The following is a 17,571-nucleotide window of genomic DNA, read 5'->3' on the forward strand; positions in this document are numbered from 1 at the left end:
GGATCTTCACCAAAATTGAATCAATTCTTCCTTGTCACACGCCCAACATGAACACCAAGTTTCATCCGAATCCATTCACAACTTTTTGAGATATGCTCTATATCGGTTTCGCACTATCAATGGCAAAGAATCACTTAAAAAAATTAAATAATTGCCGTATCCACATCCGGATTCGGATCTTCACCAAAATTGAATCAATCCTTCCTTGTCACACGCCCAACCTGTCCTCAAAATTTCATCCGGATCCGTTTGCAACCTTTTGAGATATCCTGCACACAAACAAACAGACAGACAGGGGTGAAAACATCACCTCCTTCACCTTCGGTGCCAGAGGCAATTCATGATGGAGCTGTTAAAATGGATCTGCCTATTATGGTGTTCCGACCTGAACCTATGCTTCACGATGCTGGCATCCCAAGTTCAACTTCCTTTGTACTGTCTTGTGTCGATTCACCCATTGTCTACTTATAGACTTGTCATTTGTGAAGTGGTTATCTATTTATTAGGTACGCAAATATGGTGGAATTTTGATCCGCACACCCCTGTACGTTCCCCTCACTCTCTCCTCCCACCCTACTCTTCTCTTCCAAACTCCTCCTATATACATAGCCATCCATTCATCTCAAAGGATGTTGGTACATGCTTCTGGTTGGGTTGATATTTCGACATCATCGCGCGTGGCTCATTGAACCAACACGAACTGTCTGTGTTGGTGACTGCAGGGAGAAGTGGTCATTGGGTGGGTAATGGCAGGCAGCTCTCTTGACCTCTTTCTGCTTTACGTAATAACTCTGCAGACTGAGCACCTGTGCTCATTGCTGTTCTCCAGACACAACCTTTTGATGCAGTTTCCTCCCAGATTGTGAATACTGTACTTCAAGACTTCAGGTGGACTTTGCAGAGAGATCTTTGAACCAAATGATAGGTCTTCCAATTGGTGGAGGAGTATCTGCAATGTTGCCATGCAGCACATCTCTGCGTGTCCTTTCAACATCCATACGGCCCACACGACAAAGCTGATTGCAATTAAGGCCCCATCACAGTGAACAATTGATGGATTATGACGATGGCACAAGACCCATTACACTCAGCATTTGTTGGATTGTGATGGCAGTAAAAGAGGCATCAAACTAAACAATTGATGGATTGTGATGGCAGTAAAGGAGGTATTAAACAAAACAATCGATGGATTGTGATGGCAGTACAGGAGCCATTACACTGAACAAGTGATGGATTGTAATGCTAGTGTTGGACCCATCACACCACTGAACAATTGATGGATTGTGATGGCAATACAGGACCCATCACACTGAACAAGTGGTGGATTATGATGACAGTACAGGACCCATCACACTGAACAATTATTGGATTGTGCTGCTCATACAGGACCCATCACACGAACAAAATGTTGATGAATTCAGATGACAGTACAAGAACTATCACACTGAAGAATTAATGGATCGTGATGCAAGTTCAGGACCCATCACACTAAACAATTGGTGGATTGTAATGACAGTGCAAGACCCATCACACTGAACAATTGATGGATTGTGCTGGCAGTCGAGGAACCATCACACTGACATCCATATTAAATGATATTAAACAATAATTTTCTTTGTTCTTCGACTCGTAGGATTATACCTTCAAACGTCGTTATGAGAACCGCACTTACCACCTCTTCGACCCTTGGCTTACACGCACCTTACCTCCCTGCTCATTGCCCAACCTGCAGGCTGTTTGCCACTCACGCAACATTTCTCATGCATCTCGCATTGTCCTTGGAATGCCACATGGCAGCCTCGGACAGTTTTACTTTGTTTTGAGAAGAAAGAAAGTCGAAAGAAACCGCGAGCGAGTCATTGCTGGGGGTGTGGGTTCGGAATGTTCATTTTTGCGGTTTGTGTGTTACACAGTAGAGATATTACAAAATCGCAACGATGTTAAATCGTCCAGAGAATGGATCAATATGGAGCCCTGTATGCTGTTTCTAGGATCTCCTGACACATGACTGCAGAGTCATCCCGTGATGACGAGTCCTGACCTGTTAAAACTAAAATGATTCAACAAAACATTTCCGATTTGACCCGATAAGGAACACCAAGTTCACTCGTGATCGGATTGTTGAAGCCATTCCATGCAAATACGATCGACAAGGCTTCTTCTCGTCGCTCTGGACTTCTTGGGTCTTGTGTATCACCTTGGTTGGGCTTGAATTCAAGTCTGTTAGGCAGCTTCGAGGTAGCACCCTCGTTTTTGTGCTGACTAGTCATGGACTCCAGACCCCGACTATAAACTGTCACACCTGGTGCTTCACACGTGAAGTGGTCCGTCATGGAGTATGGGGGTCGTTTCTTGGCTCGGTGGATATCGATGGAAGATCTCACAGTGACGTCATAAAGATTAAGGCTTGTTTTTCTCATTAAATGGATTATGATTCCACCAAAATGGCAAGCATGGATGGGTACAGCACCTCGCTGATGATGCAACCAGCAGACCAGTTTCACAATAATTCTATCCCAGTCAAATGTGCTTTCGACATTAGGACATTAGTTCTAGGAGGACATTAATGACGTTGGATAAATATGGAAAGGTGATAGTGTTGTGGGCCGGGGTTCGGTGGCGATGAGTGACCACTAGGTGGAGCAGTGGAGCCGTCTCCCACCGAACACCCGGAATTTAGGTCGTGACTCTCGGACAACTCCGAAAGTTCACGGGTCACTTAGATGACCGTGATCGCCAATATTTCGACGGCGTGAGGTAGGGTCCACTTGTCTAATTCCAATTTACCTCAGTACTCACGCAGTCCAACTACCGGGGAAACCACACCCTCGGCCGACTTTGTCTGAATCGAGTCGCTATCATGAATGGAGTCGGATCCGGCGTAACCGAGCGGAAGTTACCAAAGCCGCGCCGGACGAAATGAACAATTTACGGCAGAACGGCTTTACTATTTCTCAATACGCACCTTGCTAGGCCAATGAGAGAAAGCACAGAAAACGAGCTGGTACATTTAACAGAGGTTTATTTTTAACAATAATCGGGGAGGGGGAGCACAAAAAGAGCAGAGTTATCTGAATAAGAAAATGTAATTTACAAGGAAAGGAAAACACTTATACAATTCTACTTACAGACGGGTGGCGTTGTTGTTGTTGTTGTTGTTGTTGTTGTTGTTGTTGTTGTTGTTGTTGTTGTTGTTGTTGTTGTTGTTGTTGTTGTTGTTGTTGTTGTTGTTGTAGATGTTGTAGTTGTAAAAACCTAAGTAAAAATAACTCGTAGCACACACGAAATTCCCATTAGACAGAAGGAGGGATTCTAACTATAAACACATACTTATCGAAATAACTGAACGACGGGGACTCTGGCTGTCTGTGTGCACAAGGTTTCCAAATCCGAAACACGAGCTCAGTGCTCAGATGGGAACGCGAAACAGGCTAGGCTTCTGAGGTGAAGTGATGACGTATGAATGCCAACAAGGCCTTTTACGCATGCGTGGTGTGCATTTTCAGTGACTCCTTCAACGAATTGTGGCACTTTGAACCTGCTGTTGCTGGAGCTAAATCTGTAAGTCAAAGAGTCTTTTTAACATAATTTTCAGCATTTAGACGAAAGAGTGGCAATTGTATAACGGTTATCCATCAGTGTTGCGTTCCTGGATTCAAATCAGATTCACGGAAATGCAGGGAATCCCCGATTTAGAAACTGGTTATGCTTCCTGAAGTCCGTTGTTAAGTCAATTGGTACGTAAGTTGGAAAACACTGCTGATAATCCCTTGGAAACCCAAAGAAATGCCGTGTTCCATTTACCAATCAGCTTGTTATCGCTTGCCAAGCCAGCCGTTCCTTATCAACTATTTCGGTGGAATGCTTGCTTGAGTGCTTAAGCCGCTTGTTCTACATTGCCAGCAGCCACGTCTGCCGAACCCGAAGCTGTGTCGCCATAGTCTACGTTTCTCTATCTACTTGAAGTATTTATTTGTACTTGCTGTCGTTTTTAACAAAACAACTCCTTTAGCCTCACCTGTTAGCTTCACCTTTCTCTTTGAGCTCACACTTAAATACCGCCCATCCATTTTTAAAACTCAATGATAATTATATTCTCACGGAAACTGCCATCTGACCGATGACGCTGCAAGTTATTTGTGTATTGGAACATGAGTTTTTGTACACCCCTCCTTACCAATGCCATGTCCAGATGGTGCATGACGTCATGGCGAAGCCCTGAAGGAAGGGAGTACTCAGTTTTTAGATCCTCGTGGAGGATCTCGAAGTCTGACTCACGATGTTGTTCTTCATCTTCTTCTTGTGGACTTATTTGTTTCACAGCCTACAGTTTTCATCGAAACTTCCTGAAACTTGGCATATATATGTAGAAATACCCTGCGCAGACAGTAACCATCTCCGGTTTTGAAAATTCCTCCGACAAAAAAAGTTATGACGTCAAAATATCTCCGCCGATGGAAATTGCCTAAAAAAATTATCTCCGAAACTCGGCAAGCTTTTTAAATTCTGTTTGCGGGAATTGAACAGGGCATTATCAGAAATGAATTACCGCACATATGATACATCACTATGATGTCATATCAATTTTTATGACATCATTCCCATTTTTTGACATTTTTTCTTTGACAACCCAGAGTTTTCATCGGATCTTCGTGAAACTTGCCATGTATATGCAGAAAGCCCACGCGCAGGCAGTTACCATCTCCGCTTTTGGAAATTCTTCCTCGAAAAAAAGTTGACGTCATAATATCGCCGCTAATGGAAATCACCTATACCATTATCTCCGAAACTAGGCAAGCTGTTTGAATTTTGTTTGCGGGAATCAAGCCGGGCATTAGCACAGATAATTTATCGCAAATCTGATACATCACAATGACGTCATATTCGTTTTTATGACGTCATCATTAAGAGGACAAGGATCTTAGCTCATTTGAGCTTGTTATTCCGTTTGTTTGTTATTTGCAAAATCGAAGACTTTTCAAGTATGTTGGTCCATCAATTTTGTTATTCTGTTTCTCTATCTGTCTGTTTGTCACCTACAGGTCACAATTATTATTTTTTTTTTTTACCAATCTTCATGAAACTTCACCACATATAGTCAGGTTCCTTATGTAATTTCGTTATAATTTTGGGGAGATTATGAAAACTATATATTTTTGAAAACCTTATAGCCTAACAAATCAGAAAATGTTTGATTCCATTTTCTCAGATGTCATTATGGCGGCCATCTTGGATTTTTAAAACTGGCGACCCTCAAACACTAGTTTCTCAATATCTCACCTAGATGACCTAGAAACAAGATTCCAGTGGCCAAATCTACATTTTTGGGGGGCAAGGAGTCCAATGGTGATAATTACAAATGCCAATGACACATGTATGGGTGTCTATTTTGCATTTTAATATGCATAGCTGAACAGAACAGAAAAAGAAAAAATATTCGGAATTTGACACCCAAAGTTTACACACAAGCAAACTGTCATGTCTGTCTACACATCTCCATCGTCCTCACTATCATCATCACTGTCACTAGGAAATGTGATATCCCCAGAGTCTTCATCATTCTGGCAGTTAGTGTTACACTGACGTAGCTCCGTGCAGGGTAGCTCCACTGAAATGCATGAACATCTGTGTGAAGAACAGTCTGCTTTGCATTGACATCTGACCATCTCAATGATGGCCTCTGGTGCAGGGAGGGACTCAGTTGTCATTGGTTTCAGCTGGCCATCCTCGTCCTTCTAGTAGCCATTCTGTAGTGGGTCAAGGAACTCCTGCTGGGCGATGTCTGCCTGACCCCACACTTTGGCCTGGATATGCTACTTGAGAACACCAAGTGTGGGTGGAAGCTTGTCACTTTCTGCCATGTGCTCGCAGAAAAGATTCCATCTCAGTTCAGGGATGTTGTCGATTTGGATCCTCTTAGGTAAGTATACAGTGCATACAAACTCAGCCAAAGTAGATAGTAGATCCTCTGTCATTTCACTGGTTTGAGACAGCATTTGCAGAGCTTTGACAACATGATCATCTGCTTTTTGGTAGATGTTCAGCCAGGTAGCTTTGCCTATTCTAGAAAACCGTCCAGTGTTGTCTGCTCCTTCTTCTTCTTCTACTTTCGGCTGCTCCCGTTAGGGGTCGTCACAGCGGATCATCCGTATGATCCGCATAGTGATTTGGCACATGTTTTACGCCGGATGCCCTTCCTGACGCAACCCTGGTCGCCTCTTACAACACAGGGATATGGTACACCTATTTTAACCGGGGTATACACCGGCCCAGTACACTGGTACTCATTTCGCCGACCTCGGAAGGATGACAGGCTGAGTCAACCCCCTGGTGTATTAATTCAGTGGCCCAACGGGGCTTGAACTCAGGACCTTTTGGATCCCAAGCCGCTGCCCTAACCACTGCGCCAACACCAGGCTCTGTTGTCTGCTCCTGTAAATGCATGAAATGACGGCAAAGCCTTTGCTCGATCTGCAACCAGAGCTTTCCATATTGGTTTCACTTCCAAAATCCCAGATGACATTGAAACACAAGTATTTTTCAGCAGGATTTGATAATTTGCTACAACCAGCACCAGTACATCTGTGTCTGGGGAGAAGAACATGAGCTGTGCATCGGATGGGTTGTGACGTGAAGCCAGAACTGCATGGTGGATCAACAAGGTGTCTGCTTCTTCATGGTTGTTGCCTTCAAAGTCCAATTGACTGTTGCTCTCGGTGTGTCCTGCAGCAGAAGCAAAGACAAGCTTTGGGGATTCTTTGCTGTATTCAACCATCTTTGATGCCAGATACTCCGTCAGATCAGCCTGAGTATAAGAGTACAAGACTGCTGGCTTTCTTCTGTTCTTCTGCAGGACAGACTTCACACTGGGCAGTTCAGTAAGGATCTTCTCCTTCAGCCACCATCTGGTGAATACTGGCAAATGGTTTTCCAAACCGTCTGGTCCAAGCATTCTCGTGCATGCGGTTTCATTGTCATCAATTGAGAGGTGTGCTTGGTTTTGAGTTTGCACATCAACAAGGTTGATCAGCTCAATCAGACATGCATTTTGTAGCGGATGGACTTTTGATGAACTCTTTGTGTCATTTTGATCTCGCGTGGCATGGAATACATATGTTGTCGAACAAGATTTGTGATATCTAACACCTAATGCATGGGCATCTGTTGGTGAGATACATGTGTTCAGTCTCGTTTTGAATGCTGGATTTTGGGACTTATCTACAGCTGATTTGAGAGTTTCTCCAGCATTTTGTGTGCAGACTTTGAACAACTGTTCATCAGTGTCTTCTTGACAGAAGAAACACAGGTCCTTGTCCAGCGGCACCGTACATGACCGTGTGAATGGGGAAGACTGACCAGATGGGCTTGGTTCATCCATATCAGTGCTTCCTCTGTTCTGTCCACATCTTTTGGCAGGGTATGACCCAGTGGATAATGCATGTTCATAGCGGTCTCAGGCTCGCTGAATGTGGTCCTTGTTAGTCGCGACCAGGTAACAGCTGCGATGCCAAAATGCATGCTCTTCACATAGTGTTTCTTTTTTGATGTCCGTGAGCCACTTTTGCATTTCAACATAGTTTCCATCTTTCAAGCTGGCTCTCTCCTTTACTGTATCTAGTATCTTCTGGTAGGAATCTAGTCTAGGATGTAATACCAAGTGTCCTTTACTTTGGTCATCAGACTGACAGAGTATGCACAGCTTCCAGTTAATTATTTCCTGACCCTGTCTCTCTGCTCCAAGCTGACGAAGCTGAGACATCTTGCTCATGTTGCTCTAATACAGGTCTGCAAAAAGAAAGGTAAACACCACCCATTAACATACAACACCCAATACTACACATACAATAGGTAAGGTATAATGTACATACAAAAAATAGTCAGAGGGGCTTTGCAGTTGACACACCTGGAAACACAGCTAACATGTGCTAACTAGCGTTAGCTTGGACATGCTGCATACACACCAGCCGCGTAGAAACAACAACATACCTGGATTCGTCTGAATTATTTTGATGTTCCTCCAATACCTGCAGATACTGACGTAATAACTGCAATTACAGTCACCACAGATAAACCTACAAATCTACAAACTAGATTATGTACCTGTACACTGACTTGTTACACGAAGTACACTTTTGTTCAGATACCCACTTGGATCAGGTTCCTATGTTACCTCGGAGCCAGGATAAGGAGATAAGCGTCAACTTCAGTTATGCGTGTTAAAAATCCAAGATGGTGACCGAAACCTGTGCCATTGATCATCTGTACTGATTTCTAATTATCACCATTGGATTTATTTCCCCCAAAAATGTAGATTTAGCCACTGGAATCATGATCCTAGGTAATCTAGAAGTCAAGATATTGAAGAAATAGTATCGGAAGGTCGCCATTTTAAAAATCCAAGATGGCCGCCATATTGGCTTCTGGGAAAATGGAATCATGCATTTTCTGATTCGTTATTCTATGAAGTTTCCAAAAATGTATAGTTTTCCTAATCTCCAAAAAAATATAACGAACTCATATATCTGGACATAGTGAACTGGACAACATGGTAGAGTTTGTCATAACGAAGAAGCCTAGTTTTTGAGGTCAAAAGGTCAACAGCTTCGGTGAGATTTCTGAAAATCCTCAATTTTCATCCGATTGACTTGAGTTTTGAAGAGAATTTATATTTCAAGTCAATGAATTCAACGAGCCAATTATTTTTGAGGTAATCATTGACCAAAAGGTAAACATAGGCCCAACGTCAACAACTTAGGTGGTATTTCTAAAGTTCCTCAATTTTCATCCAATTGACTTGAAATTTGAAGAGGATTTATATTTCTGGGTGTTGAATTAAACTAGCAAATTATTTTTGAGGTCAACATGGACCAAAAGGTCAACATAGGCCTTATTTATAAAATTGTCAATTTTCATCCGATTGACTTGAAATTTGAAGAGGAGTTGCATATTTGGTCATTGAATTCAACCAACAATTATTTTTGAGGTCAAATTTGTTTCGTGGATTTTGCAAGTATCGTGCTCTGCACGACGTCTTCTTCTTGTTAATCTGTCTATCACCTACAGGTCACAATTCTAAACCGATCGTCATGAAAATTTACCAAGTTGTGGAGGTCGTTTCCACTGAGATGCATATTGATTTTGAGGTCAACGGTCAAAGGTCATTTTAAGGTCAAATTCCTAACATCGGCATTTTTCATCCAATTGACTTGAAATTTGAACAAGATTTGCATATTACGTCACTGGATTGGGAAACCAACCTTTTTTGAGATCAAAAGATAAACCCAAGGTCAAACTTCTAAAAACATCAATTTTCAACTGAAAAATCATCAATTTACATCCTATTAACTTGAAAGTTCAACAGGATTTGCATAGCCCACCACTAAATTGGGAATGCAACTAATTTTGAGGTCAAACGGTCACAGGTCAAATTTCTAAAATTATCAAATTTCCTTTGAAAAATAGTCAGTTTTCATCTGATTAACCTGAGTATTAAGCAGCAATTGCATCGTGCATCACTGAATTTGGAAACCAACTATTTTTGAGGTCAAAAGGTCAAAGATCGATGAAGGTCAAACTTCTAAAATCAGAATTTTCAATCTGAAAAATAATCAATTTTCATCCAATGAACCTGAGCTTTAAGATTGTCAATTTTAATCTTCATGAAATGGACAATTTGATGTATCCATGGCAACCTTTGAAGAGGGTGGTGGATTTTGCAAGGATCGTGCTCTGCATGACGTATTTTTCTTCTTTGCTTGTTTGTTTGTCTGGGCAATATCTCAGCCATCCTTTGAGCTTGGAAGCTGAAATGTAGGGACAAAAGTGAAGATGTGCTTTGGCAAAAATGATATTTTTTATTTTCTGATTATTCAATTAATTGATTAATTACTTAATTATTATCGATTTCTTCATTACTTATTTATTTTATTAGTTATTTCTTTTATTTCTCATCTGGTCAATATCTCAGCACCTTTTGAGTGAGGAAGCTGATATTTTGACATGACAGTGACCAAGTGATTGGGCTATAAAGGGTATTTTTGATTTATTGATGAATCAATTAATCGATTAATTATTTTCTTTCTTGTTTGTCCAGGCGATATCCCAGCAATCCTTTGAGCTTGGAAGCTGAAATTTGGGGACAAAATTGAAGATGTGCTTTGGCCAAAACGGTATTTTTTATTTTTGTGATTAATCAATTAATTGATTAATTAGTGAATTATTATCAATTTATTAATTACTTATTTATTTGGTTTCTCATCTGGGCAATATCTTCGGCACCTTTTGAGCGAGGATGCTGATACTTGGACATGACAGTGAACAAATGATTTGGCTATAAAGGGTATTTTTGATTTATTGACTAATCAATTGATCGATTAATTTTTAATTTTTCGATGATTTAATTTTCAAAAAGTTACAGATTCGGATGAAACAGTGGTGAGTTTGGTATGCTCTTCGCCAATTAATTAATAAATTGTTTTACGATTATTATTTATTTATTTTAATTATGCAATCAATCAATTATTGTACACTTCTCCCTCCCAATTCCATCTCCATGTGCTGCACAGTGGCATCGCCGGGTGCCGGAGGATTTGTTATTTATTTATTTGGCATGGGGGCGGTGTACTTTGAATGTACCTTTACTTGTAAAATGGGGTTTTTTTCTCACAGACTTGTGCTTGTTTCATCTTAATTTACTTAAATTACTAAAAAAAAAAAATAGCGTTATATAATTTTTGAACGGGCCCATGTTGGGGTTCAAGAATCCGTGACCATGTGACAAATCGGCTCGCTCTGATACAACCGTGGTGGAGGGTGACATGGATTAGAGGTGTTGAGTTAATCTTTTCATCGCGCATTAAATGCGTGTTTCCCGATCAGCCCATTACCGGATTTTGTCGCAGGTTGTGACCACAGTGTGGTCATTCTTGTTGTATAATCATTGTATTATGAAGTATTTTCTGGTTTTGCACCTCCAATGAGACTTGACGGTCATGCAGTGCTCAAGCGCAGAGAACCCCACGAACAGTATAAAGCCGAAACCAGCACTGAAACACTGGTAACTTGTAACTGGAAACATAATAGTACAGTGGTGGATTTGGTATAGAACATTTTAACAGCAAATGTATTTTTCCCTGCAAGGCCCTCATTGAGCTTGTGCCCCTGGGCACAGCCTGTGTGTTAATCCGCCATTGAATGTGTGTACGTGTACCCTACCAAGTCACTTTCAACAAAATAAAATCATTTTCCCTTTATGTTTTTTACCCTTAAATAACAATGATTTTTTGAATCCAACAATCTATACTACAAGAGAGCCGTGTCTGTGAGTATGTCACCATTTTTTTTATCAGATTGCTGAACAGATCTTCATCAAACTTTCAGAGGTTCATCAGGGAGTGTTTTTGGCAAGATAAAATAAAAGCAAAAATTCGAAAATTTGCCCCTTTGATCCTAGGGTCCTAAGTTTGAGCCCCGGTGGCCACCGAATTAACACCAGGGGGTTGACTCAGCCTGTCATCCTTTTGAGGTCAGCGAAATGAGCACCAGGGTACTGGTAATGGGGTCACTGCATGAGTGGCATAGCCGCGCCCCGACCCAATGATGCACCCAGCAGCCAAAAAGGCAGCACACGATGGGAACAAAACATTTAAATACAAATAAACCTCTTCCGGAAGAGGTCGAAGTTGGCGGTAAATCATCTTCTTCTTCTTCTTCTTCTTCTTCTTCTTCTTCTTCTTCTTCTTCTTCTTCTTCTTCTTCTTCTTCTTCTTCTTCTTCTTCTTCTTCTTCTTCTTCTTCTTCTTCTTCTTCTTCTTCTTCTTCTTCTTCTTCTTCTTCTTCTTCTTCTTCTTCTTCTTCTTCTTCTTCTTCTTCTTCTTCTTCTTCTTCTTCTTCTTCTTCTTCTTCTTCTTCTTCTTCTTCTTCTTCTTCTTCTTCTTCTTCTTCTTCTTCTTCTTCTTCTTCTTCTTCTTCTTCTTCTTCTTCTCCTCCGCCTCCTCCTCCTCCTCTTCCTCCACCTCCTCCACCTCCTCCTCCTCCTCCTCCTCCTCCTCCTCCTCCTCCTCCTCCTCCTCCTCCTCCTCCTCCTCCTCCTCCTCCTCCTCCTCCTCCTCCTCCTCCTCCTCCTCCTCCTCCTCCTCCTCCTCCTCCTCCTCCTCCTCCTCCTCCTCCTCCTCCTCCTCCTCCTCCTCCTCCTCCTCCTCCTCCTCCTCCTCCTCCTCCTCCTCCTCCTCCTCCTCCTCCTCCTCCTCCTCCTCCTTCTTCTTCTTCTTCTTCTTCTTCTTCTTTTTCCTGAACAGCCCCATATTTACAGATTGGGGTCAAACTTAACCCAGAAACATCAACAGCACATTTACGAGCATCCATTCGATGAAAAACATCAAATTCCACTTCTAAGGTAACAATTTCACAACGCCTCTTAGCCAATCTACAGGGTGTTTATAAAGTCCCGTTACTCCCTCTGCAGAACCTGATAAATTAATATAATGAACACACAATAGGTATAAATGTATACTATGAATACACAATAGGTATAAATGTAAACTACGAATACAAAAACTTTTATTGTCATAAAATCAAAGTATATATATATATATATATATATATATATACATGCGAAACGTACCAGGATAGATGATGATGGGGGAAGGGGGGAGGGTAATGGGAATTTGTGACCACCATGTCAGATACAGTACATTTCTCTTTGTGCGAAGTTGATTTTAGGATCTCTTTGTTTCGGATCTCATGGTCATGGTCACAATTGACAGTTGCAATTCCACGGGGTTTCCCTTTCGGCAAATCTCACGCAATTGTGAGTTGGACAGGTGACCGTGACGGACCATTTTTAAATCGCTCTATCATGCCTAAGCCGTTGTAGTTATGTGAAAGGTAATATTAAATGATCCCCGACCACATTCTTTAGTTGGTGTAGGGAAGTGTTTTATACCTCCACAAAAAATATACCAGGCAGTGCTGGGTAGCCCCGCTAGTAAAAAATAAAACACATTAACAGGAAATAAAATAACATGAAATGGAGAAAAAAAAAAAATTTTTAATGCATAGTTGTAAATTCTCATCTTGTCCTTTCCAATAATTTTGATTGTCAACCGATTAAGGTCTACTGAATGACTCATTTTTGGAGGGAGTTTCACCTTTATCAGATCGTTTTATAACGTCCAGTTTCACCTCCAATGTCAACGTTCTGCGTTTCTTTGTTGGCTGAACATCACTGCAAAGTTTATCAACTATGATTAGGGATTGTTGTCGTGGTAAAATTTGTGACACGATGAATGCAGCTGCGAGTACTACAGCAAATAAGATACTCCAGACCACGTGATGCTCAGACTTTACATCTTGCGGAAGAAAGAGTTGCACTCTGACCAACCAATGAGTCCAGAGTTGCTCTGTCCATGTTCGGTTCGTACATACGAGCGAACATTCATCTCTTGTACATTAAAAAATAAAAACTTTATGTGGGTTGGTTCATAAGTCCGGGTGTTCCTAAATCAGGGACTCCCTGTGCAGGAAATACAAGAAATATCCGTGGATGAGAGGTGCCAAGTTCGTAGCATTTCCTTTTAATACAAGCGAGGGGCAGTGGTGGATACAACACACACACACACACACACACACACACACACACACACACACACACACACACACACACACACACACACACACACACACACACCCACACACACACACACACACACACACACACACACACACACACACACACACACACACTCCTTTAAACAATAGCAAAAATTTAGTATAATTTCTCTTGTAGCCCTGAAACCAAACAACCAATCAGATATACACACAATATATTCTTTGCCAGTCTGTCTGTCCCTCTGTCCGTTCAGGGCAGAACTTCAAAATCAAATCATCGCCATTTTGTTCACTCCGTATAGGCCTCAGGCTTCATAGGCCTCTTTTTTGAAGGCTCACACTTTCCGCCTCTCTCGCGGCTTTATCTTAACTCTAATTCGACATCTGATTTCATTTTTTACAGTCATTAAGATGGTTTAAGACTTGGTTTTAGCAAATGACGGGATGGGGGGGGAGGCGGGTGCCCACAAATATTCCTGTTCTTAGACAAAAATGCATTTCCAGAGGGGGATGGGAGGACAAAGAGTTGGGGTTCAGGGGTGGGGGGAGAGCAAAGATAGGACAGAGTTGAGAGTGGAAGGTTGTGACTTTGGAGGGGGTTGAGGAGTTTTGGTGGAGGAGGGGTGCTGAGTTGTGCTGGGGAGTAGGTTTGAAGGCTTGAAGTGGGGAGGGGATTGAAGTCTTTGCATTGGGAGGGGGAGGTTGAGGACTTAGGGTTTGCTGGGGCTAGGTTGAGAACTTGGGGTTTTGGGTTTGGGAAAACCAGTTGATGACTTGGGGCTTGGAAGGGGGGTTGATGACTTGGGGTTGGTGGAGGTGGGGGGAGAGTTGAGGACTTCAAGTCACATTGCGCGGATGGTCTGCGGATACCTGCTAGTATATTTACAACAGCCCTCAACATGATTAATAGTAAGGATCATCATTTAAAAAGTTAATTATAAACTTACCCTGTGCATTTACAAGCTCCAGATATATCCTTCCCATCGATGTTCATAAGCACTCAAACCAGACACACAAGCTTTGTGTATTTCACGTTGTGAAGATGTTCTTTGTTGAAGAGTTATTTACGTTACTTGGTAACGACGCACAGCATTGTCTTTCCAATTGTAGATGTCCATTAAATAAATCCTCAAGCCTGCCATGTTCACAGGACGCATTCTCGCAAGATTCAAAGTCCATTCTGTGGTAGCGATCTGTCGGAGTTTGTGGTAGCACATGCCCGTCCACTCAAGCCTTGTACTGGCCCACATTGTCAGGAATTTGCAGTATGGGCAACTGCCTGATGAGCTGAGATACTTCTCCAACTATTTCGTTGTGCAGAGGCACACCCCTCTCTCAGGTACTTTTCCAAGTATTTTCAGCTTCTTTTAGAAGCTTTGTGAGCCATTTTAGGGAACAAACCTTATCTCGCGCACACGATATATTTTAGAGTGCCCCAAACACCGCTGTTGCTGTGGGTTTCTGTGCACGGCACCGATCATTCTGGGATGGATTATGTCATTTTGAAAGTCGTGTATCGCTTTACTCTGTCTGTCTACAGACGTCAGTGTATGATCGAGGAACAACTTAATTTCAATTGAACGTTATATTTTGAACACTGCGGAACATGAATCGGAATACGAACCTGCAGTTGAGCAGTACTTTGGCTCTGAATTTGGCTTAATGGACGAAATCTCATCCCGAGCACGCGTGCGCACAGAAGAGTGAGCTCATTGTCTTTCTGCCTGTCTGATACTGGATGTCAAACAAAATTGAAAATCATTCCAAACAGGAAACTTGCTGTTTTTAGGGACGTCATAAAGGACACAAACAACAAGCACAAATAACTAATTTATAGTGTGAAAGAAGGTGGAGTAAAAGATGGTGCATTAACGGCGGTAAACTTCCAAAAAAACCAAGCTGTTAGGGTTTGTATACATTGTCGAGTCTCGTATGAGAGCTAACAAACAACACACAACAAGGGGGGAAGGAGACAAGAGGAGCGGGAGAGTGAGGGACAAAACAGTGAGGAACAGAGACATTAGGAGATCTGAGGAAGGGAAAGAGATGGGGCGGGAAACATGGGTTTTCCAAGATGGACACCACAGAGACTTTCAGGACTTTACACGACAGGGAACTTTCAGGAAGGAAGGCATGGACTTTGAAGGAGGTGGGTTTGGGGTGGATTAACGGGGGTAGAAAATATCATGGTTTTGGATGGGGGGAGATAAGAGGTGGTGGTGAACAGCTGTTTTGAAGACCTGGAGGGAAGAATGGGATTGAAGAGAGTGTGGGAATTTATTACAAAGGCGGGAAAAAAGAGGAATGAAAGAGTGAAGGTTGAGCAGTGATTCGTGATTTTGGTAGTTTTACCAGAAGGGGATTGCTAGCGGACCTTGAGTGCCCAGTGGAAACATGGGGGGGGGAGGGACATATGGCAGACAGGGCTGGGGGGTGGAGGGGAGGGCGAGACCGGAGAGGAGACGGTAATAGACAGAAAGATCACCGACCTGCCTGCGGTGAGAGAGTGAGAGGAACAAAGACTCAGCCTCATCGCGGGAGACACCAATGACCCTAAATGCCTTGGTTTCCACAGCGTGAAGCCAAGAAAGGTGAAAAGCAGGAGCATCAGCTCAGATGGGAGAGCAGTACTCCATCAGGCTGCAGACGAAAGCTTTGTAAGTGGTCAAGAGCTCAGGTGTGCCGAGGAATGACTTTGCACAATGGAGAATGCCCAGTCGGCGACTGGCTTTGGAGGCGAGGTTGGAAATGTCGCTTTCCCAGGAAAGATCATGGCAGATAGTGAGATCCAGAAGCTTGAATGAAAAGACTTCTTCCAGAAGATTGTTGAGAAAGTAGATGGGAGAGGGGGGGGGGGTTCCAAATGGTCCTTTCGGAGAGACATAGTGAGAGTGTGAGATGAGTGATGCTTTTACAGTTATTTCTCAGACAAGAGTGGACAAATGTACACAGAGCAGGTGGATACGAATCGGATGGAGTACGTGGGTTCCCGGGTTGTGACATCATGAAGAAAGTGCTCAAGCGTTCTTCCAAATTTTGGTCATCCATTGAAGCAAGATCTGAATAGCTCCACTCACAGTAAATCGTAAATTTTCTGCAACTTTTATTTTATGACATTTTCTCCAATGAGGCCTCCTTATCAAACTTTTTGAAAAATCCCCAACAACTACTCACTTTCCCAAATGAAGAAAATGCCAAGATGGGCAAAAAAAACCCCTTTTTTGTCAAAATTTGATGGAATCAAACAAAACTTGCGCAGGAACAACTTCAGGATGTCCTCATTAATCCCTGAAAGTTTCAGCTTCCTCGGTGAAATTCTTTCAGAGAAGTAGAATAATAGATTATATACATACTTTAATTGTCTCCATTACATATTAACATTTACATTTTTGCTAATTGTATATTTAATTCCCTCCTCCATTATGAGAACGTCCCAAAGTCGGCCCGCGGGGTCCACAGGTGCAGTGCGGTCTACCGGATCGTGTTCCTCAAAGACGCACGCCTATTCGCCATCGGCTTAACTCCCCCATTTTCCCTTAATGTGGCTGCGTGCGGTGGCGGGTGGTTTTCACAGGGGAGGAATGGAGCATGAGTCTACTTGTTTCTCACTTATGTCCAGCACTAGTGGATAGCTAATGCTTAGGTACTTTCACTTCACATTCTTTCCCTTCTCAACCAGTATGGACCCCTCGACGGTCGAGCAACGCCATTCATTACGTTCGTCTTCACCAACCACAATTTTATCCACAATTCCGAGTTCGGAACTTCACTTGTATCGAATGCATCTGGGGTGTCGCATGGCGGAGCATCCATCCATCCTTCTCAAAAAGCCATCGACACTGCACGAGGTGCAAGATCTCGCACTCGAAGCCCGCGATACGTCATCCCATCAGAGCGCTGGAAATGACTGGATGCAAATTGAAGGATGGATGACTGTTCTTCATTACAATACACAGTTTTACA

The 17,571-nt window shown here is 42.5% G+C and overlaps 1 protein-coding gene across 1 annotated transcript in view; it reads left to right on the forward strand.

Annotated features, from left to right (window-relative positions):
• The window catches only part of LOC147030365 (protein Wnt-10a-like), a 49,054-nt gene that overhangs the window by 1,257 nt on the left and 30,226 nt on the right, over positions 1-17,571 (forward strand). Inside the window, exon 2 of the mRNA XM_085874336.1 lies at positions 3,507-3,561. Within this exon, the coding sequence (XP_085730462.1) occupies positions 3,507-3,561 (55 nt within the window). The remainder of the gene's footprint in view (positions 1-3,506; positions 3,562-17,571) is intronic.

The sequence above is a fragment of the Eptatretus burgeri genome, chromosome 3 (genome assembly GCF_056783735.1).
Source record: "Eptatretus burgeri isolate ZD-2024b chromosome 3, Ebu_testis_v1, whole genome shotgun sequence".
Taxonomy (NCBI): Eukaryota; Metazoa; Chordata; class Myxini; order Myxiniformes; family Myxinidae; genus Eptatretus; species Eptatretus burgeri.